The 24,850-nt window shown below is 47.0% G+C and overlaps 1 protein-coding gene across 6 annotated transcripts in view; it reads right to left on the bottom strand.

Annotated features, from left to right (window-relative positions):
- The window catches only part of Myo5b (myosin VB), a 309,643-nt gene that overhangs the window by 120,124 nt on the left and 164,669 nt on the right, over nt 1-24,850 (bottom strand). For 5 of the 6 annotated variants that reach the window (XM_015992657.3, XM_076555509.1, XM_076555510.1 and 2 more), the window contains exons 5-9: nt 23,552-23,708; nt 14,166-14,309; nt 12,590-12,671; nt 6,196-6,303; nt 2,331-2,440 (exon numbers count right to left, since the gene is read on the bottom strand). In XM_015992657.3, the coding sequence (XP_015848143.2) occupies nt 2,331-2,440; nt 6,196-6,303; nt 12,590-12,671; nt 14,166-14,309; nt 23,552-23,708 (601 nt within the window). The remainder of the gene's footprint in view (nt 1-2,330; nt 2,441-6,195; nt 6,304-12,589; nt 12,672-14,165; nt 14,310-23,551; nt 23,709-24,850) is intronic. The other variant, XM_076555511.1, reaches the window with a different exon arrangement.

The following is a 24,850-nucleotide window of genomic DNA, read 5'->3' as shown; positions in this document are numbered from 1 at the left end:
ATAGGCCGGTGAGGGGGCATCTCTAAGTTACACCCCTGAGAGATGGCAGGCGGAAGGAACCCTGGCAACCCTGGCAACCCTGACGCTGCCATCACTCACAGCCTAGACCTTCAACCTGCGCTTCTGAGTTCACCAACGCAGTTCACCTTGTCACCCGTGTCCTCTGCCCACTCTTCTGAGTGTGTCCTGATAGTCCATCTTTGCACACACCTCACAAACACACGGTGCTACCATGTGCCACGCAGAACAACGGCACAACAGACATGGTCCTACGACTGCATGGTGGTGGTGAGGAACAGGCACTGGTCAATGACTCCCCCCTCATCTGAATGCCCAGGAGTGAAAGACTAGTCATAATATCAGGGACACAGTACCTACAAGTCCAAGGCTGGACTTCCCAGTGCAAGTGCTCAGGGCCTCACTTCCCACTGGCACCCACTGAGTTCTGTCTCAATTCACAGTGGCTTTCATTTTTATCACCATTGTGGCCTCTACAACCTCAATGAATCACCCAGCTATCCATTCTGGAGTGCCTGCTGGGTCCTGAACACTGCAAAGGTGACTGAGAACAAGTAGACCTTTCACCTTCATCAGTTTGGAAGAGGCAGGAGGGGAAGGAGGAGGGAGAGATACAGAAAATAATCACATAAGGAATGCAAAATTATTGTGGTGAGGGGAAGCGAGGAGGCTTGGCATGCTGTGAGAATCCATGGCAAGGAGTGTGTCACTCAGGTGGAGAGCTCAAGCTGAGAAACCTAACCTTGCAATACACACACACACACACACACACACACACACACACACACACACACACACACACACACACCAAAATTGCGTATCACCAGCCTAAACCAGGAATTTGTCAATGCATGTCTTCCCAATCTTCCCTGTCCCTTACAGAATTCAGCTGCCCTAAAGATACACAGGGCATTTGCTAGGAAGGGGTATGCCTTTGGGAGGCATAAACTCTGTACACTTTTCTCCCTAGGGCAAAGACCCCAGAGGGTCGATTCTTCACCAGCCTCAGAAACTCACTACTAGGGTTGGGCTGGGCCTGTATTCACCAGATAGACATCCTTGAAATTCCCCACTTGCTAGGAAAGCATCATCACTGACATCTCTATTGCACTGGAGGTTCCACCCACCCCACAGCGCACACATGCACTGCAGCTTGTGAAGGTCAGAAGTCAGAAACTGCTCTGGGATCCTGCAAGCTCCAAAACCCTATCTTTCTCAGAGGTGGGAGCCTCAAAGCTTTTATGACGCTACAGAGTCCATGCTGGAGGGGGTGACAGCCCAGGAACCATCTCATGCCCAACAACATTTCTCACTTAAGAATCATGTGTGGGGCTGGAGTGGAGGTTGGGGAGGAACTCTCTTAAAACCAGAGAAAGTTCAGGTCTTTTCCTCCCTAAAGGCAGGAACATTCTGAACTTCTGTTAACTCTAGACCGTGGCATGGGCACATATCCACATCTGGATTTTGTAGCCCACATCTGGATTTTGTAGCCCACATCTGGATTTTGTAGTGACATCTTTGGACTTTTCCTAGAATCCTATTATTTAAATTCCACATCCTGAGAAGTAAGAATCACACTTTATACTTCCTTCTAGGCTAGTCACAAATAGGCACAGATGTGGAAACATGGCAGATACACCTGTTCAAGGTCAGAGTGCCAGTTTTAGCCCTGGCCAACAGCATTAAGGTACAGGCAGGCCACAGCAACTGCTGTCTACCCCATCACATGAACTCCCTCCAGCATCCTCCATTCCACACAGACACTCCTGTCCACCAGACGTCAGTGGCGGCACTAAGCTCAGGGGAAGGGATTTCTATCAAAAACCTCTAAGGAGCCATCTTAGCTGGTAGGCCTTCGACTCAGATGCCTCACTGTGCTGGAAAAAGGTCAGCACGAGCCATCCCATCCTGGCTCTCAGTTAGAATGCCAGCTCTTTTAGAAGCAGCCACCAACTATGGAGTCCAATATCCTATTCCCTTGCTGCAAAGACTTCAGTCAGGGCCCACAAGGTACTCAATAGATTGATGACATGGTGTAGAAGTCTATGTACCTCAGAGTACTTGGGAAATGAACCCATCAAACAAATTTATTGACTAGCCACTAAATCCCCTGTCCCAGTGATAGAAACTTGATGGCTGATTCGAAATAGATTGGTTCTTTTAAAAAAAAATTATCAGTGAGAAAAACAGCAGTCATTATTGCTCAGAATAAATAACCAAGGGGTGCCCTCTAAGCACAGAGGCGAATGCCCATGGTATCAGGCTGGAGGATCCGAGTTCAGCGTGCACATTCTATCTCTGGTGCCACTTACTGGTATGCTGCAGGAATCTCCATCACGCTCGGACTGAATCTCCACACTCCCAAGGTGCAAGATGGAAGCAATTATCTTAAAGATGCTTATTTGATGGGACTCCCGCACTCCTGAAGGGGAAAAAGACACGTGAGTAACATCCAATATCTGTCCTATGGTAGAAAGGACTTTTTACCCTTTTTAAGGACTTTAAAAATTGTTTGATTTTCCTTCCTGGGTTAATGACTCTTAAAACCAGCCAGGCCAAGTAATTACCACTCACAGGGCAAAGGGGCTCCTATTGAAAGGGAAATCGCCTCACTCTGCTTGTTCTGGATCACACCAGATGGGGCACATCATCATTTAACTTATCCAGGAGCACAGAGAGGCAGCAGAAGGATTGACTCATTTTTGGACTTCATTTCAACCAGACACTTTATGGATGCTTTTATGAGTTTAATAAAGATGGCCATTTATCTGCAGTCATTTCTCTCCCAACTTAATATCCTGCAAACATCTGTGGCACAACCACAGGGCCAACAGGGGAAGAAAAGGAGACCACTCCACCACACCCCTGGGATCACCATTCCAGCTATGGGCAGTGCCAGCTAAAGGTGGCTGTTTGTCTGGTGATGCATACCCCAACGGCGACAGAAACACTCCCAGCCTGGAAACACTATGGCAACAAACTTGATCATCAGATTTGTTATTTGCCTGCATCAATTACCAAAGGCATAGCTCTTAAGATTTAGATTTAGCTTGGAGGCATTAGTTCTTTTCAAATTTCAGAGTGTTTCAAGCTTATTAAAAAAGTTGACAGAACGGTATGATGGATGTTAGTCAAGTTGCCTTCTGTTGGAGAAATGGCAGCTGTTGGCCACATTGCCCCTTAGCTACATCTGCTTCTCCTTAAGGCCATGCTTCACTCAAACTACAACAGCCATAGCACCTGTATAACTGAGGGGCAAAGACAGGTCTTACTAGGGTTAACATTTTCCCCAGATAACCCACAAAGTGGACAGCCCAAGCACCAGCTAAGGAAAATCATCACCAACAAGGAAGCCTTATCAGGGGATCCTCTGAACAAGCAAAAACTAAACATTCCATGCTTAATGCCTATAAATGATAAGTGACACAACACTGCAGGGCAACCCCTCTACCTAAGGCGGAGGGGAAATCATGAAAATGAAATGGAAAGATTGCAACAGCCACAGAACCAGGGTGCCTGCTCTTAGAGTGTCTTTTAAGACATGACAGGAAGGCTGTACCCGTGAATCTCAACAATGTGATTTCCTAAAGTAGACCTGCACAGTGACCACAGAGATGACATGCCAACAAGGATGGGGGAAATTTCACAAGGTCACATGCTTAAATGAAGGGTTACAGGCAACCAATGGCTGCTAAGGGAGGGTTTCAGGCAACCAATGGCTGCTGAGGGAGGGTTACAGGCAACCAATGGCTGCTGAGGGAGGGTTACAGGCAACCAATGGCTGCTAAGGGAGGGTTACAGGCAACCAATGGCTGCTAAGGGAGGGTCATAGGCAACCAATGGTTGCTAAGGGAGGGTCATAGGCAACCAATGGCTGCTAAGGGAGGGTTATAGGCAACCAATGGCTGCTAAGGGAAGGTTACAGGAAACCAATGGCTGCTAATGAAGGGTTATAGGCAACCAATGCCTGCTAAGGGAGGGTTATAGGCAACCAATGGCTGCTAAGGGAGGGTTACAGGCAACCAATGGCTACTAAGGGAGGGAATATCAGTTTTCTACAAAGATGAGCTCCCTGATAGGTTACCGGATCCCAAGTATTCAGTCTTAGCACATGTACATATAAGCAACATTGCATGATCCGAATGCATACATCATAAATTTGAGACTAGTGTGTGGGAGACATAGGATGAGTGGGGGAGGGGAGAGAAAGGGTAGAAATGATGTAATACAGTACTGATTTAAGAAATTCTCAAAAACGTAAAAAAACCATCAATTAAACCTAATGAGTAAAACAAGGGTTGACAGCCATACTCTCCAGCCCACAGGCTGTTTGTGTAACCTCATAAAACAGTCCTGCCCACTTGCTTTATTTGAGGCTGCTTGCAGGCTCCTGCCACAGGGAAGAGCAGAGGCAACAGAACCCACACAGCTCACAAAGCCTAAACTCTTTACTATTTTATATCTTAAGACAATGTATTTCCAACCTCTGTAATTAAAAAGGAGAACATTTATTAAAGAGTAGAGAAGAAAGAATTACTGAAATAATTTCACAATTGGGATCTGCTATGAGAGGTATTTAAATCAGAGCCTGGGAGGTATCCACCCCCCTCTTACCAGCTCTTGCTCATTGCTCACAGTAGCCCAGAATGGGCAACAGCCCCGTGGTGAGTGCTTCTCCTGTTGGCAGACTGGGCAGAACACATCTGCTCAGCATCACATATCCTGAGTCCCTCACTGTGGAGATCAGTACGGTGTGTGATGCTGGGGGAAGCCAGAAGTGCCGGTATCGAGATATTCTCTATGTCCTCCCCTCTGGGAACTGCTCCGTGCCAACTGGCAGAGCATCAAGGTTCTGAACCAAGGGCAAAGGCAGCAGAAAGTTGTCCCCATCTTGGGTCTGGTCCCTCCTGGTTTTCACCATTTACCCAAGAGCCCAACAATCTCCCTGCTGAGCTCACATTGGCCCTAGGGATCCACCACACTCAGGTCCAGCCGAGCCTACTTGTTCAGGGCGCTCGTCCTTAGCCTTGGGCACACTCTGCCCTCTTCCTAGCTGGGTCTGAAGTTTATCCACAACTCTGGTTCCTCTACTCAACAGTCCCCGGGATGTCCGGACCCTTATACTAGCCACAGCAGCACTTACTTCACCTCCCTGACTTCTGTCTTCAGTGTCCACTTCGGCCTTTCCACAGTCACTCACTCACTGTTGCTCAAATTATAAAGATGCTGGAACAACTAGAGTGCTTTCTGTCTCCTGATCATTCACAGGTACACAGGGCGAACTCTACCCATGTCTCAGCTATCCAGAGAAGTGGCCACACTGGAACCACAGCACACGCCTTCCATTTCCTTCCCATAGAGACTAGGGCGTGTCCAATTTGTTCACATTTAATCTGAACCCTGACAAACCTTGGCTTATACCACAGAACTGAACAGATGCTGCTCTGAGCAACCTGACAGAGAAGCCAAAAGCTCCATCTCTGTCAGAGAAGAGGTGGGGAAGACACCGTGGCCATCCGAGTCACTTTCTGAGTTTCAGGCTACATTGAGCTCCCCTTTGCCTGGCTACAGGCCCCAGGATTGACTATTTTAACTTCCCAGTTAGGAAGAATTACACCTTCCATCTCATGAACCCGGGAGTGCTTCTCCCCTAAAACAGGCTCAGATAGGGACAATTCTCCCCAGCGCTCCCAGGCTCATCTGCTACTGAAAGTCACAGAGAACTTCCTACTTCAAAGACTGCAACACATACAGCTAGCACACCAGGGCTACCAGGAGTACCACGAGGGCTCCCAGACACTGGGGGCTGCTGCTTCTCAGATGCTTTGGTAGTATGCAGGTGGTCTGGCTCAGTGGGAGGGCCTTTCTGGTGTGTGTGGGGGGAGCGCACATTGCCTCTGAACTCAGACCACAGCACACAATGACATGGCCTCACTGGGTTTTTCTTCATCTGTTTCAACACCCAAGTAAGTGGCGGGATATTTCGCAGTACCTGGCCCAAAAGCTTATATCTAAGAAAACTTCCAAATTGTAAATGTTGGAGCCTGTGGACTGAGAGAGGTAAGAGTGCAGGAAAACATTCAGCAAGGCTCAGAAGACTTAGCAGGTCAGCCAGTGAGACCTCCCCTCACTTCCTCCAGACCCTGTGCCGGCCGCTCTCACTCAGCAGTTGCTTACCAAGGAGTGTGAGGGCTTGTCGGGTCTTCTCAAAGTCCTCTGCATCATCGACACCCTCGATGGCTGTGTTTCCTCCATGGGACGTGTAGAAGAAGTCCTCTGCACATGCTGTGGGAGGCAGAAGAAGGGAGACACTAGAGAGATCTTCATTCCTCATCACCCCCAGATCACCACCTATGAGGATGTCTACTCTGAACATGCTAGCTCACACCAGTTTTTGGTATTAGATGGATGCATCATCCTTTAGAATACCCTATCGGCAATGGAAAGAGAGAGAAAACTGAGCAATAAAGTAACTTGTATTGTACTCGAAGTATGTGGCTGTGTGCATATAAAACTGGCATGGTGAATAAGCTGGTAAGGTAAACAGTTATGGGAAGTTCAGTTTAACATCACTTAATTCAGATTGGACTTTTTAAAGGACCTAACATACAAGGAAAATATATACTTAGAGTTACATCCTGGAATCTCACACTTCTGGCCTTGGATGATATTCATCCAGCAGCCACATTTGACAAGTGAGGGGCAGTGGAGGGTGTCAGGGACTTGGCTTTGTCTGTTTTACAAAGTCGGGGCTGTAAGGACAAGGAAGGACTATGATCCTTAGTGTTCTGTCCCCTCCCTCAGCTGTGCCTCTGACAGCCTTGGCAGCTGGAAAGACAGGAGAGTCGGTAGTGTTTTACAAGTGCGAGACAAGCTTCGCAAAGGGCAAATACCCAACAAGCACTTGGAATGCATTACTCAGAGGATGGTAACATCTGCTCCTCTGAAGGGTCTGGCCTCAGAGGTTTAATGAAGAACAATGACTTAGTCCAGTAAAAATTACTGGGGTGAGGAGGGGCTGAAGAGATGGTTCCACGGTTAAGGGCATGCACTGCTCTTAGAGAGGATACAAGTTAGACACTAAGCACCTCTCTATGCCAGCAGGCTCAAAACCTCCTGTGACTCCAACTTGTGGGGGTCTGGAGCCTCTGGCCTCTGTGGGCACTGGCACTCATGTACACATACCTACACATATACACACAAGTTTAAAAAAGTTATCTTTGGGAAGTACTTAAGTCTTTGACATAGTGTGAGGACAGCTCTGCCTGGTACTTCATGCTTGGTGTGTATGACACTTGGTTTTGATGGGAAGCCAAGACCGGACATGGGCTGCTTTTCCTCTTTCCCTGAAACACCACCACCACCACCACCAAATACTTTTCCCTGGAACTGGTAATGTACACTGAATACACGTCAGCTAAACACACTCCACAGCAACTCCAAGTCCTTCAACACCATGTCTTTCAACTTTTCTCCCAAGAACATCTATGGTCTTTTTCCATTCTGCCTGCCTGCCACCTGCTAATTCTATGAGTCTGACCTTCGCCAAGTGTTGTCGGGGGGAATGTTGTGAAAGATTCTAAACCCATCTTTGTATTTTGGCTTATACTCTCTCAACCTCGGCCCCTCACATTGTGAAATAATCTTTTTGTACACTGTGAAGATGTGTCACTCAGACTGGTTTAATCAAAAGCTGAACAGCCAAAATTGAGGCAGGATTTCCAGGGCAGAGAGAATGCTGGGAAGAAGAAGGGAGTCTTCAGCAAGATGCGGAGGAAACATGATGTGTAGGAGATGAAGTAACAAGCCATGAGCCATATGGCAGCAGATAGATGACTAGAAATGGGTTAATTTAAGTTATAAGAGATAATTAGAAACAAGTCTAAGCTACCGGCTGAACTTTCATAAATAGTAAGTCTCTGTGTTGTGATTTGGGCGATGGCAGGTGGGATAGAGAAAGACTCGCTACTGCCCCCACCCCCTGCCTTGCTGGTGACTTCAGTCACATCACTTTCCTACATAAAAGTCCTTCAACAGTCTCACCGCCCTCCAGCCAAGGGTCAATGTCCTAAACCTTTTGTGGCATGGCCACCTTCCACCCCTCCAGGTTCATGGCTTTTCCTTCCTTCTCTTCCTGTCCCGCACATGCCCATCTCCTCACAGTTGCTCCTCTGCCGTCCCTTTGTCATGCGGTTGACCGTTCCTAACCACCTCCATTTTCTCTTCTTTACCTCGGTCCTGGCGCTGCTCCTATGTCATAGCAATGCTCCAGGTCACAATGAAGCCTGCCAACAACTCTGAAAAACCGAGTACTAAACACTGCCAGGCCCAGCATGGACTACACATTCATGTCGACTATACAACCACCATTGCAATAGGCTAGGCCTAGACTTGAATATGAATCAGTAGAAAGGAATGCAAAGAGCATCCACTGTGAGCTGAGAGAGGTTTGCTGGAGGATGAACTTAACCTACTTAGATGAACGGAGGCCAAGATTCTTGAACTGAAAGAGAAAGGACTTCAGCCTTTGACCTTCTCAGAGCTTCAACAGAAGCAAATTTGTATGACTTACGCTCAAAACATACTTAGCACTTTCATAGCTAATTGCTCTACAGGCTCAGGGTGCTGAGCAAGAATAGATCTAAAAGGTTAATAAAGCAATTCCTCCTCTTGTACTCACTTTTCAAAATAGCTTACTGGCAACTTTCCCAGTGCCACCTTAAGAAGACTTACTCCATTTGCTCCCACTTTCCAGCATGTAAACTGAGCATGACTACAGCATGCTAAGGGGCAGAGGGGGAGCGCACAGGCTCACCGGGGGATGACCAGGATGGAGAGCCTACTACCGGAACATTCCATTGAAGAGATGATTGATCTTTAGTGTCCCATGACTTTGATTTTTTTTTTTTTTTTTTTTTTTTTTTTTTTACTCATTACTGAATGTCAGCCAAGACAGCAGGGTCACTAGAGACTCTAAAGGAGACATCTGGCTTCTGCGTTGGAGGGAAGACATTTTCAGCATCTTCCAAAGATCCTTCACTGTCAACAGCTAGGGCCCTACTGCTTGCTGTTCTGTGTCTGACTGATCACCTCCATCTTCTCCTGCTCTGCATTTCCAAACTCAGGTCCAGCCGGGTCGGTTCTTAGGCTTGGGTGACATTGTCTGCAGAGGTCACCTGCCAAAGGACCTGACTGCTATCAACAAGATCCTCCCTGTCCCCTGCTTCTGCCTGCTGCAGTCACCAGTTATCATCACGCAACAGCTCAGCTCTCTTCCATTCAGGTCCATGAAGCCAGCACTAGCCTTCCCACGAACAACAGCATCTCTCATGATCCAGTTGTGATCTCTCTCTCCTCCTTGCCCCCTCCCCCTCTTTCCTAAGAATTTACAAGGAGAAATAAATACTAAAACGCCTATTAGCTGGTTCATCAGACAGACAATAGCCCAGGCAGTCACCAGAGCACAAAGAGGCCGTCAATCTATGATTGGAGTACCAAACATCAAGGCCAATGTCACAGAGCTTGGACCTCACCTGGGCAGGCTGTACTCTGACCTGTGCAAGTCTGTGGTGACTGCTATAAAACTGTATCAACACACGTGTGATAGCAAAAAGGAAGGGGAACTTTCTTAAGCACCTGAGCAATAGATTTAAGGAAGATGGGAACTTTACCATCACTTATTCCCTAACAAAATTACCACTGGACCTCCTTCTTAATTTCCCAAGGTCATTTTAAGCATAAAGAACAGCAGTGGTGTAGTGGAAGAATCTGAGAGACAAGACACAAACCCATGCCTTCCACCTTCAGACAAATGCACAAGTTCATGCCAGGGCGCCAGAGATTCTTGTATAATGTGTTTTATGTTAAGAACAAGAGAAGGATTATGGTGTCTATGGAATCTCCTGGAGCTTTTGGCCAGTCCGTGTATTTGACTTTCTCAGCTATTTATCAGGGTTATCGACAAAACCAAAAACCCAGTTTCAGGGCTCATAGCCAATCCACCCACAAGGCCATAGGCTTATCAGAGGCTCTTCATTTCTCTCCAAGCAAGATGCAAGAAATTGATTGTATTGAGTAATTTTCAAGGATCCTGGCAGAAGCCCAGGGAGTCTGTACCTTTCACTAACAGCGGATAAGGAAAAGCCATTTTAAACCTCAATACAACTCATGTAGATGAAAAGTTAGACAACTTCCCTATTAAAGTTCCATTCAGGACGAAGTGGCCAGCCAGGTGGATCTTGTCAGTATTTAATTGTCCATAAAACCGACCTTAGAGAAAAAGTGCTTCTGCAGGTCAGCTATGAAAACCCCACCGTACCCCCCTTCTAGGAAGACAAGAGGAGGATGGTGGTCCTTTTCATGGCTGCTTATTTGGTCACTCTCGACTAAGAGCTGGCATCTAACCCAAAAGGCCCCAGGTCAGGCTGTTGTTCAAACAAGGGCCACTGAGAACCTGCACTGACTAGCTGGGAGCATGCAATCCTTGTCCTTGGGAAGCTATGGTAACCCTGGAAGGATCAGACTTGCCAGCAACTGCACAAGACAGACCAGCACAGTGGGTGCCATCCAATGTGTCCTTTCAGGGTTCCGAGTAAACTAGGACTTTTCATAGAGGACGCTTTGGCCTGAGACTATGCTTCTTATGACATAGTGATTACTATTCCATACTGTAATTGATAGGCTAAGCTATGGTAGAACCCATAGCTGTATCATTCAATATGACTTGACTTGACATGGCTTGAGTCAAGTTTCATGAATGAATCAAGATATGTAGTAATACATACAAAAACCACCACAGGAACTAATCAGGAGGGAAGCAAATCCTGGAACCACTCTTCTGGTTTGAAAAAGAATTGCCCACAAGGGGGCATATATTCAAATGCTTAGTCACCAGGGAGCAGCATTATTTGAAAGGATTGAAAGGATTAGGAAGTGTGGCCTTGCTGGAGAAAGTGTGTCACTAGAGGTGTGCTTGCAAGGTTTCAAAAGCTCATGCCAAGCCCAGAGTCTGTCTCTCTCTGCCTGCAGATCAGGATGTAGCTCTCAGCTACTTCTTTAGTGCTATGCATGCCACCGTGCTCCCCACCAAGATGACAATGGACTAAACCTCTGAAATTGTAAGCAAGCTCCCACTTAAATGCTTTATTTCGTAAGAGTGGCTGTGGTCATTGTGTCTCCTTACAGCCAGAGACCAGTGACTAAGACACCACTTGATAGATTGTAGCTACTAAGGGCACAGATGAGACCCGTGCTGGATCCTTAGGATAGCTAAGATTTGGGGACATGGCCTCAGCAATCTGCTTATCTCAGAGATGCAAAGACCAACTAGCCTTTGCCTAGACAAACCAACTCTTTACGTCATCTTTTAGCCAAGGCTCTCTCTACACAGACCCAAATACAGATAAGAGGCCAAGGGCAGGATGCTGTTCAGCTCCAGGCTGGCCCCTCATCACTCAGTATCTGAGGTCTCAGAACCAAGACTTCATCTAGTCTCAGATAGACGAGGCAGGAGCTCCAGTCCAAGGAGAGATGCTGCCTGCAACAGAGCCAGGAATAAAAGCCAGCCTACCACTGTTCCCCTATCAATGCCTCAAAACATGGGGGACTTGCTAACGCATTTGTGGGGAAAACAAAGGATGTGCCCACTCACTTTACAGAGACAAGAGAGGCACTTTTGGTTGTTTCCACTTCCTTCTAGTGAGTGCTCAACCATGGATATGCTAGAAACTTCCATGCCTGTTCAGAAGGGATCCATAGTTTTGCAGTACTGAGTCTCACTTGTCCTTACTGTGACTTATCCTGCCTATGTGTGCTCTGTGGCCTTTCCCACCATGGCCAGCACTGTTCCTATCCTTTGTCTCAAACCCTGAAATATGACTTAACACACAATGGTAAAGGAAAAGTGATGAGCATTATATAAATCTCTAGATCTTCTGAAAGGGACCCATTTCTCATGATGCAGAAAGAAGAAACTCATTTTTTTCTTTAAAAAAAAAAAAAATCCGTGCATGCATGCTGTATATGTACATGCTTGTGTGGGTCTGTGTGCATCCGTGGCGGCTAGGGGTCATATTAGATGCCTTCCTTTCTCACTTCTCTCCCCTACTGTTTAACCGAAGGCCTCTTGTTGAGCCTGAGTCCATCTATTCCAGCTAGGCAGGCTGGTTGGCCACAGAACTTCAGGAATTCTTTTCTCCGTTCCCAGTGCTGGAGTTACTGACATGGAATCACACATGGCAAACTGGGGATCCAAATACAGGTCCTCACGCTTGTGCGGCACCCACTGAACCATCACACTTTTGAAAGTGGTGACAACCTCACCGCTCTGCAAAACAGGTCGCCCCGCCCCCGCATCTCACCCTGTCCCCGCAGCTCATTGCTTGCAGGTAGCCTGGATATAGTTAACTTGCTTTACTAACTGGCAGCGAGGTTCTGATGGGACTAAAGGGCAGGACCACAGCAGGGACAGAGCTGAGACAAGAACCCACAACCCAGGGTTCTGGGCAGAGCTCCTGGCTGCCTGCTGCGGCGGCTGCCCTTGCAGAGGACCCCCGTGTACCTGTTGACTTACTTAGAGCGAGCTCTTTAAATTCAGGAAGGCTGGCAGCCGCGCAGAGCTGGTAAAAGATGTGGTAATTCCTCTCATCATCCGCCTGGGGGAGGAAAGGAGATCGATTTTAGGCGGTGATTCCCCAGACCATCTCCTTGACCACTCGGATCCCAGGTGTTGCATCCAGATGGTGTGAGCTAGACCACCCTCCCTCAGGTTTTTCTTCCATGCCCTGGCCAGCTGCAATTCCAACGGCCTTATTTTTCATTTGTATGACAGGGCCTTCTGTGAAGACTTTACGTCTTGGCTTATGCGGAAACAGGCATTTCCTTTTTCTTTCTACATTACACCCCAGTGTCATGTCACAAACGGTGACTCAGTCAGCAAACACTACCATCCCATCCGTGCTGCTGGGCCAACACTCTTCAGACCTTTGCTTCTTTCTCTGTTGGAAGCTCCTGGGAGGGGGTGCTTGGGACTAAGTTAAAGCTGAGCTTGCCTATTTTGGGGGGCCAGGCAGTCAGGAAGGCCCCTGAAGACTTTCCGTGGACACTCATGACTAGAATAACCTTAAATTGGTAGGAGGGGGGGGAGGGTGTATAAATATTCAGGAGGCCTGGGTAGTGTCAGCAATCAAAGAGGAAACTCAAAGCCAGGGTGGAGTGCTGCTCGTCAGTCCACCCAAACCAGCCGCCTGCTTTCTCTGCTGTAGTGAAGGAAGGATGCAGGGCTGCCCAGCCAAGCCACGAGGGAAGGGGCAGGGGGCTGGTGCAAGAGTTCATGAAATATTTGTTACTCATCAGCAGGGACTCGACTCCTCACTAAGAAATAGCTCAGGAGACTCTGGGGGACCCTGCTGAACCCCGGGGGCCCAGAAGCCACTCTGCACAAGGAAAAACAAGCTACACACTCGACTCAGGCCACCTCTGCTGTCTCAGTCCAGCGGTGTGTGGGGGGGGGGACAAAGTTGCTGCAGGAGAATGATGCATGGGGTTGCTAGTGGCACCAGCCATCTCCAGACACAGGGGGAAAGGGTTCAGGCCGAGGCCAGGGATAGCTGAGCAGGAGGAAGAGGAGGGTCGGCAGAGAGCACTCAATGACCACGGTGGGCAAGAAATGAGGACTCTGCTTCCTAGGAACGTACGTGTGTGTGTGTGTGTGTGTGTGTGTGTGTGTGTGTGTGTGTGTGTGTGAGAGAGAGAGAGAGAGAGAGAGAGAGAGAGAGAGAGAGAGAGAGAGAGATTTCAGCATATACACCTTTCTTTCTAGTCCCACCTATGTTTTGACCCACCAAAGCAGGTTCCCTGAAAGCCGAAACCCAGGGTCTACTTATAACATTCTCTAAAGGTAAGACTATAAAAGCTGTAAGAAGACTGCCCTGTCCTTTATCCTCGGATCAAGCACCCATTTAACACACAACAGGCGAAGCTGTGCAAAACACTTGTGGACCTAATGCTTAGTCCAAATGGATGTTTACTCTGAGAGAGAAGAGCAAAGACAAGGAGGCTGATCCCAAGCCAAAAGATGGGCTGCTCTGTGAGTGCAGGGAGGAAGAACGCTGATAGCCAAATACAAATGACTGAGTCCTGCCACTCACCTGAAAGACCACCCTGGACTTCTCCAGCAAGTAGGTCCTCATGTTGGCCCCGATGATGTGGTACTTTTTATCAAAGCCAATCTCAATGAACTTCCCAAAGCGGCTGCTATTGTCATTGCGAGTGGTCTTGGCATTCCCAATGGCCTGGATTAACAGACAATAGCAATGTGTAATCAATGAGGGCAAGAGGCTAGGAAGACAGGCACCTCCCATACAAACACCCCACGCCGCACTGGGATTCTTGACTTCAGGACTGTAGATCTGTGGCAGCATGGTACCCACACACACCTCTGCTATTGCGAAGACACTGGGCTGAGGGAGAAGTTCTGCTTGGTTTGCTGAAAACTAAACCCAAACCAATGCCACTTTTCAGCCCCTTGTATGACGACTGCCCACCCTGCGGAGTTATGCGCTGAGTAGAAGACTCTTCAGAGGAGACACAGCCAGGTCAGAGAAACTCTAACCTGCCATTTCTCCGGCCCTCTTCCATTTTTTTTTTTCTATCTAGAATACATGGGTAACAACTGTACCATTCACTCTGGGCCCTCGAAGCAAAGGCCTGGTGAATCAGAGACTCTGGCTCTGATGTTCTGGAGCTATCCCTGTGACCACAGTTCTGCTGTGATTAATCTACTTCCATCCCTCATGCAATCAAGCAGCCTAATGCTTTGCCCTGGTGGTGAATGGCACTTCGTGGAAAGGCCATCAAATGACATGCTTACCCTACTCATTACTAAGGCTGATCAAGAAGTCACTCACCCTAGGGGTCACTTCCTACATAGCAAGGCTACAGGCCGAACAGTAGTACACAATCATTTTTTGGAGGGAAGACGCCTCTATGAATCCCCAACTGGCCTGGAATTTGCTATGGAGACTAGCCTGGCCTTCAACTCACAGCAATCCCCCTGAGTTCTGGGATTAAAGATGTGTGCCATCACATCCAGCCCATAATACTCTAAAATCAATCATTAAATAACTGGTCTCATATGACTATTCACTTTCTATAAGTCCTAATACTAACTTGCCAATAATCGATTTCTCTTATTTTAATCTCTTCTGTTTATTCATTTTCAGGTGGTGAAAACACTTAGAAAATCCCACTGCAACTTTTTAGTAGTCTAGAAAAATATGAAGTGCCAAGAGGTTGAAAGGAAGATCCAAAACCACTCTCTAGTCCAGGCCAGCCAAGTCCAACTACTTATATTTGCTAGTTTCAAATCCCAGGTGGCCTCTGAGATTAAGGAGGCCATGATGGAGCTGAAGGCTAATCTCTATTGCTTTACAGGGCTAGCTGACGTCTAACACGCTCACACTTCATGAAGACAACGGTTACAGTCCCTGCTCTGGAGTTGAACAATGTGAAGCCCAGGTCCTTGCTCTCTTCTGGGGGAATCTGTTCTGCCAGCACACTGGTCTGCCTGTGTACCACCCTGCAAGTGTATCCAAATGATGTCCTGTATGCCAAGCAGCTTTCCATTTCCCTCTGTCCTACTGCATGGACCTGGTCCACATCGCCACTCTCTCTGTCCTGGATAATGTCAACTCTCTCTCTCTACATTTTCTGTTCCTGATCTTGTGACTTTCAGTCAATATTCCTCTTGACTAACAGCAGTTCGTGTAAAATGTGCACCTGATTGTGTTCTTGGGGTAAAATCCTTCAATGGCTTCCAATACCCTTTAGTTTTAGAGCCTCGGCATGGCTCACATCCCTGGTAGTAGTATCCCACCCAGCCGTCATTCATTACTCTAGTACTTGGTCCTCAAGTCTAAAAACCAGAACAATTTTTTTCTCTTCAATAGCCCTGTGATTTCTCCACAGTCATGCGAGATTCACCTACACTGTTCCCTCTGTTGGGACTCTCTTCCCACAGCTCCCCATGCCTACCAGCCCCTCCTGTTCAAATCCAAACCTGAAAGCAGACAGGCAGCCCTTCCCTGACCCCACAGGCCAGAGGAGTTCCACCTACCACATATTTTTCTGGACCCTGCACAAACTCTGCCTTCCCCTCCAGGAAAAGAGGTGTGTCCAGGTACATTGGTGGGCTTCTAAGTCCCCAGCACGAAGGTCTGACTCCTAAGCTCCATGGGACAATGGCAGACTGTCACACTTCAGTAAGACAGTTCTGTTTTGAAGACAGAAAAGTCGTCTGTCCTTTCTAGAATACTGACAAAACTTAGACTTCCCCGGGCCTCCAACATGAGGCCCTGGGCTGGGCTGCTTATTGTGACAGTTAATCTGGACAAGAACCCTAAGAGGCAGCTATCAGTTTTCATCATATGTACAGAGAAATGGGCTTGGGAAGGTCAAATAATGTGCCCAAGATCACATGGCTAGGAAGCAGGCAAGATTCAAATTCAGGTCCCCCTGGAGTCTCAAGTCTAGACTGGGATTATACGGAGTCACAGTCTTTCATGCTGTCTCACAGGTCACCCCCACTCACACCAGACTAGAAGCTGCCATCCATGGAGACAACTTCCATGGTTCCAAAGACCGAGTCAAATCAGAAGTGAACACAGAAAGCAACACCAATCCTCCAAGCCTTTCTTAGCTCAGTCCTCAGCCGGGGACTAGAGAGAATGGAGTGCAGAAATATCAACCCTTATGTTTACCCTCTCAAGAAAAAGGAGAGGAAGCCACACTCAAAACACAAAGACTCAAACCTGTACCCAAGCTCCCATGTAGCTACACCCAATGGGTGCTCTGCTTCCTAGTTTCAAGGCAAAGAACGCTGCCTGCCACACGTTCCTGCCCCTATCATGGTAGAGCAGCCCCACGATGAGGTGAAGTCTCTCTTTGTAGATTTTGCACTAGTCAGCACAAGAGTAGTAACCAAGTATGACTGTCACCATCTTGTAATTCTGATGGACTAACAGACCTAAGCATAACTGATGGCCGCCAACGTCACCGCACAGCAGGTAGATAGCCTGGTCCTTCTGAAGAATGCCAGCAGAGCGGCCTATTACAGTCTTGTAAAAACAACTGCAACATACTTCTACACTTCACCAGCCTTAAAACACACAGACAACTGAATATGTTAAACATGAGTTTACAATCTACAAAAGCCAGTTTGTGGAAAATTATAAAAGACCGCATACTTTCACTATTGTCAAGTAAACTTCAAGTTCCAATTTGTAATTTCAAATTTCAAGAAGGTTAGATGTCTTATTTTGTAAAATAAACACTGTATCAATTACCAAAAAAACAGGTGTGGGGACTCACATCTTTAATCTCAGCACTCGGGAGACAAAGGCAGGAGGAGCTCTGTGAGTTCAAGGCCAGCCTGGTCTACATAGCAAGTTCTAGGCTAGCCAGAGCTACAGAATGGTACCTTGGCTCAAATAAACAAACAAAAAGGACCGCTGCGTGTTCTTTGCTGTTTATGAATACAGAAATGTAAAACTCAACTAGACTTTCCTATATGAACTGTACAGTGATACACAAGAATCCAATGAATTATTTTAATGTTGGGTTATATCACAGAGAAGCAGACACGAAACTGTGTACACGCACAGGGAGGGGAGCAAGGAGTCATGCCAGCAGAAAGGAAAAAGGCAGGAAGAAAGAAAATCGCAGAGAATCTTACAGAATCCTACCAGTGGAGAAAAAGAGTGTGGACAAAGGGACAGGAGGGACTCAGAACAGACAACTTTGGAGTGGCTGAAATGGGAGGCCACACAAGAGAACACAGGCTATAGAGAGGCCATGTAGGAAGCAGATTCTTTTTAGACCACTCTAACCATTTTAAAAACAACAACAAAGACAAAAGTCCTAAACTCACACCTTTGGTCTTTTGTTGTTTGTTTGTTTATCATTTTTGTTGACTGTACTTCTAACTTATCTCCTTTTGGATGGAGAAGTGTCTCTGGCTCTCAGAGTTGTATGTCTGGTTTCATGATACGTAAGATGTCATATGGTCCTCTGGCCTGGCCTTGGGTTCTGTCCCTGTCCCTACCTCTGGTCCCGTGATTAGCAATGCTCTCCTAATCAATGCAGACTTGGGGACAAATCCCTCCTAGGATGCTCACAAGCTGTTAAGAAAATGAGGTCAGGGCACACTAGCACTGCCAATGAATTACACCAGTCTGCCCCAGCCAACCCCAGTCCAGCCTCCAGTCTCTATAATTCAACAGCTGCCACTCAGCTCAGCCTACTGGTACTTCTGCATCCTCAGACCATGTTTGGCTCTCAGTCTCCCCGGGAGGTGTCTGCAGTGAGAGCAAGGAGACATGACCCAGTAACTGATTGCTCGGGGCTGAGCAGGGGAACTCTTCCCAGGGACTGGGCAGAACAGTCAGCAATCCGCTGCTCCTACTTGAGACACTGTGTTCCTTAGACTCCTCTAGGGAGCCACAAGCTGATGACTTCCTGACACATAAACCTAGAACATTTGAAAAGTTATGTTCTCGATTTTGGCAGAGCAAAAACTTTCTGTTGGCAACACTCTAATCCCAGGCAGTATCCCTCCTGATTTCTGTTGCTTCCTTTTCCCTACCAAATTCAAGCTTTCCCCCAAAGAATAGCGCTGAGAGCTCACATTTGATGGAAGGCGCCCTCAGCACTTAAACTGATGGTTTCCAAAGCAGCTAGTTGCACAAGACAGAGCGTTAATGTCCGAGACGCAAACAACTATATTTATATACACAATCGTGATTAAGGCAGTTCATGTCCTCACTCCTCATTCAGACTCTAGCAATTAACCATATCCTGGTCTCCCTTGGGGATGCATGTTGCTCTTATGTTTCTCTCATGCCAAAGCATCCTCCTCACAGAACTCAGAAGCCTGCTTGAGCTGTAATAGACAGCGCATATTTTAAATTATTAGTAACCACTATAATTTAAAGTATTCCCAGGGTAGGGATTTAAATCTATAACTTCTGTATCAATGTCCATAGGAGGCATATTCACAATAGCCAAAAGGCAGAAACATCCACATAAGCATCAGTAGAGGAATGGCTAAGCACTCCATGGTGCATTTGTGCAGTGAGATATCCAGCCATAAAACGAACAAAGTATTGATAGACGGATGGACCTTGAAAACATCATGCCAAGTAAAGTTAACCAGGTACACACAGACCAGTATTAGACGATGCCATGCATGTGAAGTTCTCAGAGTAGCAAACGTCAGAGGTTGAAAAGAGTTTGGCAAGGACTCGGGGAAGGGAAAAGTAATTGTTCAATGGGAACAGGGTTTCTATTGGGGTAATGAGAAAGTTCTGGAAGCAGATGGTAGTGATGGCCACACAAACAATGAATGTATTTAATTTCTCTGATTCATTCACTTATAGTGGTATATTTTTGCCATGCATATCTTACACAATAAAAGTGATTGGAAATGCCCTTTCTGTCTTACTTAGTAACATGGTGCCTTGCCTGCACTGAATTCCAATGTGACTAATATTTATTTTGATCAGTCACCAGGCATCAGGGTGATAATTTTCTGCTTTGCTAAGAGTAAGTACTTTAGCCGGGCGGTGGTGGCGCACGCCTTTAATCCCAGCACTCGGGAGGCAGAGGCAGGCGGATCTCTGTGAGTTCGAGGCCAGCCTGGGCTACCAAGTGAGTTCCAGGAAAGGCGCAAAGCTATACAGAGAAACCCTGTCTCGAAAAAAAAAAAAAAAAAAAAAAAAAAAAAAAAGAGTAAGTACTTTATCTTTACAAGAAGGCCCAGGTCTCTAAATATGCCTGAAAGATAACAACTTTGAAAGTCGAGTGAGGGAGAAAGCCTGCCTTCAGTCTCATTTGAGAGGAAATCTGTGCAAGCTGCAGAGCATTGGCTTAGCTTCTTTAATGTGCAGGCACACATCAGGAGTCAGGGAAGCCAAAACCATGGCCCATGGGTTTCCTCTGCATTTGGGCCACAGGCAGGACCTGAATTCATAAGTCTTAGACTACACAATGCTTAAACTGGATACTAACTAACTACTAGACAATAGCGAGTCATACTGTGGAAAACCACTTACTAACACATGTTGTGGCTAGTAAGTTCACCCAAAATTTAGTGTTACAGAGACAAGGCTGATGTGCAATACCCCGTGACAAAGTTGGAAGCAATGCATCAGGATGTGGAGTATCAGCTACAGCACCACAGGGAATCTGTCATTCTTCCACACGTTCTGTGACCCCTCCTGGTCTTATTAACTGTGAATCATTCTGCAAGCGAGCTATCTGGATCAGAACATCACCAATATATTGGTATCCAAGAGAGATACAAACTTTGGTCTTTTTTTTCTAGATCTTCTGAATCAAACTCCAGCACCCCAAGCTTCAACTAACTTCCAGATGTGAAATCCAGCACCCCAAAGTTTAGCAAGCCTCCAAGACAGTAATTATATAGTCCCTCCCTTCCTTTGTCTTTTTGAGACAGGATCTCTCTATGTAGTCCTGGCTATTCTGAAACTCGCTGTTTAGATCAGGCTGGCCTCAAATTCAGAGATCTGCCTGCCTCTGCTTCCCAAGTGTTGGGATTAAAGGCACATGCAACCACACCCAACCACTTCTAAAGCATTGTGTAAATGAAAATTCTCCTAGTTCTTTTTTTCTCTTGGCGAAAGCACCTTCAACTGTATTGACCACTCTCTGATTTATAAAATAATAATGAAGCTAGTATTTGAATTCTTAGAGAACAGGTGATGTCTTGTCACTCAGCAGGAAGGGCAGTTTTCCAGGAAAGGAGTTCTGAAAGCAGGACTTAGCTTGAATTTCCAAAGAACTGCCGTGACCTGAGACTCTGAATTGACTCCTGCACTTGGCAAAGGTAGAGGGAAAGAGAGGGACATAGTGGGACTGCAGATGGTCCAGGAAGTGTACTGCTCCACACCAGTGCAAAGATCCATGGCTGCAATGACTTGAGTTGATCGGGCTCAGGAATTGCAATGAAACCAGAAGTTATCTCAACTGGGCTGCTTCTTTTTCCTTCCAACCGAACTCCAACTTTATCCAGGATTCTCTTCATCATGGGTAGATGACCATTAATATAGAACTTTCTGACTCCCTTTTTTTATTGATTATTAAAACCAGACAGCCACTGCCAAACCTAAAGTCTTCATTCGATATTCTGAACAGGGAAAATTCACCATGAGGATTTGACTGCTCCCAGGAAGCATGTTCCTTGAATGTTTACAAACAATCCCTGACTTTCAGGAAAATAAATGGCAGAATTACTCATCTGAAGACTCACAGTCTAGAAAAGAAGACACTGCTCTTTTGAAGAGGGCAGCTTCAAAGCAATCAGCATCAAATCCTGATGACTAGATACACTATCCCCAACAGGACTCTGGGTCTAAGGGAGTTAAATCCACATTAGTGGTGAAGAGGAAGGAGTATAAAATGGGCTGGAGTTCTCACTCACCACCAGGCACTTGTGCCAAGTGGCCATGGGTCTTGATGTCAGGGAATCTCTCCCTCAGAGCCAAGAGGAAGACTCTAACACAAGCAGGGAAGATGTTTTCTGCACATATCAGTCTAGCCAGGGAGACACTGTTAGCAATACAGCTCCTTCCCCATAGCGATAAAGTTTCCTGTGTGCTGACAACACACCAAGAAAAAACTAAAACTGCTTTTCTCTAAGACTTGATCAAAACACTTCTGAATATACAGTCACTAGTACAGTTACCAACACACACAGAGACACACACAGACAGACACAGACACACACACACACACACACTTCACTTGGCATCTAAAGTGCCTTCAAGGCTTCTGTGACAGGTCTGTTGGGCATATCCATTTCTGCATGGGCTGATCACACCCTCGCCAGCATCAGATTTTTCCCTTTTTCCCTTTCTGCACCCGTCACCACCCCCATTTTTCAGGGTCTTTTGAAGTTTGGACTCCAGCTTTCCAGAAGTGAGTTCAGCAGACACCCCTGAACATCTTCTCTGTGCCTTGTTAACACTTCGCTGCGTCTCTGAGTGTCATCTGGAGACGGTAGGATTAACACAGGGAAGGTGGAGACATATTTATGCATGGCTTTGGGGTAGGTTTGGGGGTCATTTTCACCCCATCCTCTTCACAGTGCAGCTACAGTTTTTTTTTCTTAATAAAACAAAGGCACTGCCCAGCCTGGAGAAAGTAAGCAGAATGCAAACCTGCCAATAAAAAGGCTTCAAGAGTGGGTGTAGCAGTTAGCTTTGATTGCCAACTTAACATGTCCTAGAGTCGTTTGAATGGAAATCCTCAACTCAGGAATTACCTAGATCAGCTTGGTCTGTGCGCATGCCTGCTAGTGACTATCTGATAATTGATGGAGGAGGGCCCAACCCATCATGGGCAGCACCATTCCCTGGGCAGGTGGTCCTGGAGCTGTGTAAAAAAAGCTAGCTAAGCATGAGCCAGATAGTAGCATTCCCCCCATGGTTTCTGCTTCAAATTTCTGCTCTGACTTCCCACAGAAAATAAGCCCCTTCCTTCCTTTCTCTCCTTCCTTCCTTCCATAGCTGCTCCTGGCCAGCCAAAGAATGAAACTAGAATAGTAGAGCATCCAAAGTGACCCAAGCTATGAGGACATTTAAATCTCCTCTATCAGAATAAAACTTTTAAAGAGGAGAGAAAGACAGAGATAGAGAGACCCAGAGAGGGGAGGGAGGAAGTGTGTGTGTGAGAGAGAGAGAGAGAGAGAGAGAGAGAGAGAGAGAGAGAGAGAGAGAGAGAGAGAGAGAGGAGAGAGGAGAGAGGAGAGAGGGGAGAGAGAGGGAGAGAGGAGAGAGGAGAGAGGAGAGAGGAGAGAGGAGAGAGGAGAGAGAGAGCCTAAACCATTATGAGCTATAGCAAGATCTAATTTTTAGAAACAACTTTGGCCTGAACTCAAGATCTCTAAGCCCACTCAAACCAGGCTCTTATCCTAAAGTCCTAGCCATGACAGGACCCAGACAGGGGGTGCCTTGGCTACTTCATGCTATTACAAGAAACTGTTTCTGAAGAGCTTCAGCCGAAGCGACGGTATCATACCTGCGCTGGCTCCCCTTTATCACCCTTCTCCACAAAGACAGCATTTTCTGGTTTCTACCCAGTCTACCGCATCCTCCCTGACAACTGCCTTCTAATTCAGTCTTTCAAAGTATCTACCGGTTCTGGTGAGACGACAGTTTTGTGACCTGTGATGCCAGCAGGAAGAGGAGGCAGTGGAGGTGGCAGCGGGCAGGCAATGGCCACTGCTACAGCGAGCACAGATTCCGAGGACACAGAACGTGAAGACGTTCCACCCAACACTGGGGGCCCCGCAGGGCAAGACCAGGTCAGGTTATCTTCACATCTGAGGTTTCAGAGGTACCCTCATCTCTCCCTGACATAGGAGGGGTGTGGAGGCCGCCCAGGTGAGCTACTTCAAAGACTCTCTTCGCCATCCATGCCACACACAACCCCCAGTGACTCCCTGGGAAGGTTTTACCTCCATGATGGGACTGGATGCCAGGACCTTCTCCTCAATGTTGGTGTCACTGGCTGAGCCACCAACCGTGGCAAAATAGCGCATGGCATACTTGGCCGACACCGTCTTCCCTGCTCCAGACTCTCCGCTGACTATGATGGATTGGTTCTTTTCATCCCTGGAAGGGAAAGAGCTCTGGTCAGTCACTGGCCATGGAAAGGTGCTGCGGCCTGCCAGGGACTCCGATGGAGGGGAACCTGGTAAGGGGCATCTCTTGGCGATAAATATGGATAGCTGAGTGATGTCTGGCCCCCCTCAGAGGTCTACATGAGCTCTGACAATGGGAGGAAGAAAGTAGGTCTGAGCAGGGCTTTCCAACAGCAAAAGCTCACCACCACTCAGGAGAAGGGCGGTGTGGCCAGCAGCTTACCCTAAGGATAGGATAAAAGGCAGTGTGTCCCTAAGAATTTACACACGCATCCTTTCATAGTTTCCTCCAATAGGCCAACTCTGTGCTACTCAACTCCCTAGAAGTTTTAAGAACAAGGATCTTCTCTTGCATTGAGCCTAGCATGCTGGTGGGATAGATTTGGACATTTCTGTTCACGCAGATGTATTACATAAAGGGCATGCCACCAGCCTCACCTCACAAGTAAAAGGATTGCAAAAAAGGGATTAGAGACTAAATTCAAGTCAGAGAAAACAAGGACACCTCACACCACATAGACATGACAACAGTTGTTCTTTTAAAATACAAAGTAGGGAGATAGATCAGAAATGAAAGGTGCATGCTTTTATGTCTCCAAGGAGCACAAGCATTCAAAGCAGAGGGGAATGACACCAGTTGAGACACAGATTAGGGCGAGAAATTGCTTATGATGGTGAACTTAGCCATCATCCCTTTAGTTCACAAAACTACAAGGAAGGCTGGGGCTCCACTCCCAATTCTCCACTCTGATAACAGTGCCTGGTACCACATATGTACTCAGTATCAGCGAGGGCCCAGTGGACCTAATCGCCGCCCCTCCTCCCCCTCCTGCTCCCCCCTCCCCATTTCCTAAATGAAGACATACTTAAAACTCAGGACTCCCAGTACCAGGTCCTCTGATTTCCTAGGCAGAATGGGTACAGAATAACTGAGAAGCCTCCATGATGGGATACCATGCCTTCCTAGTTATTGACGCTATCAGCATGGATGAAAAACTGCCAACTGTCTCCAGGTCAGGGCCAAAGCAGAGGGACTGGGCAATGGTATGATGATGTAAAGGAACCTGTCCAACTTGAGAGGAACTAGAAAGAGAGGAGAGCTCAGCTGGAGGT

Source organism: Peromyscus maniculatus, chromosome 19, assembly GCF_049852395.1.
Source record: "Peromyscus maniculatus bairdii isolate BWxNUB_F1_BW_parent chromosome 19, HU_Pman_BW_mat_3.1, whole genome shotgun sequence".
Taxonomy (NCBI): domain Eukaryota; kingdom Metazoa; phylum Chordata; class Mammalia; order Rodentia; family Cricetidae; genus Peromyscus; species Peromyscus maniculatus.
The sequence above is the reverse complement of the archived record's forward strand: the minus strand, read 5'-3'. Positions and strand labels throughout refer to the sequence as shown.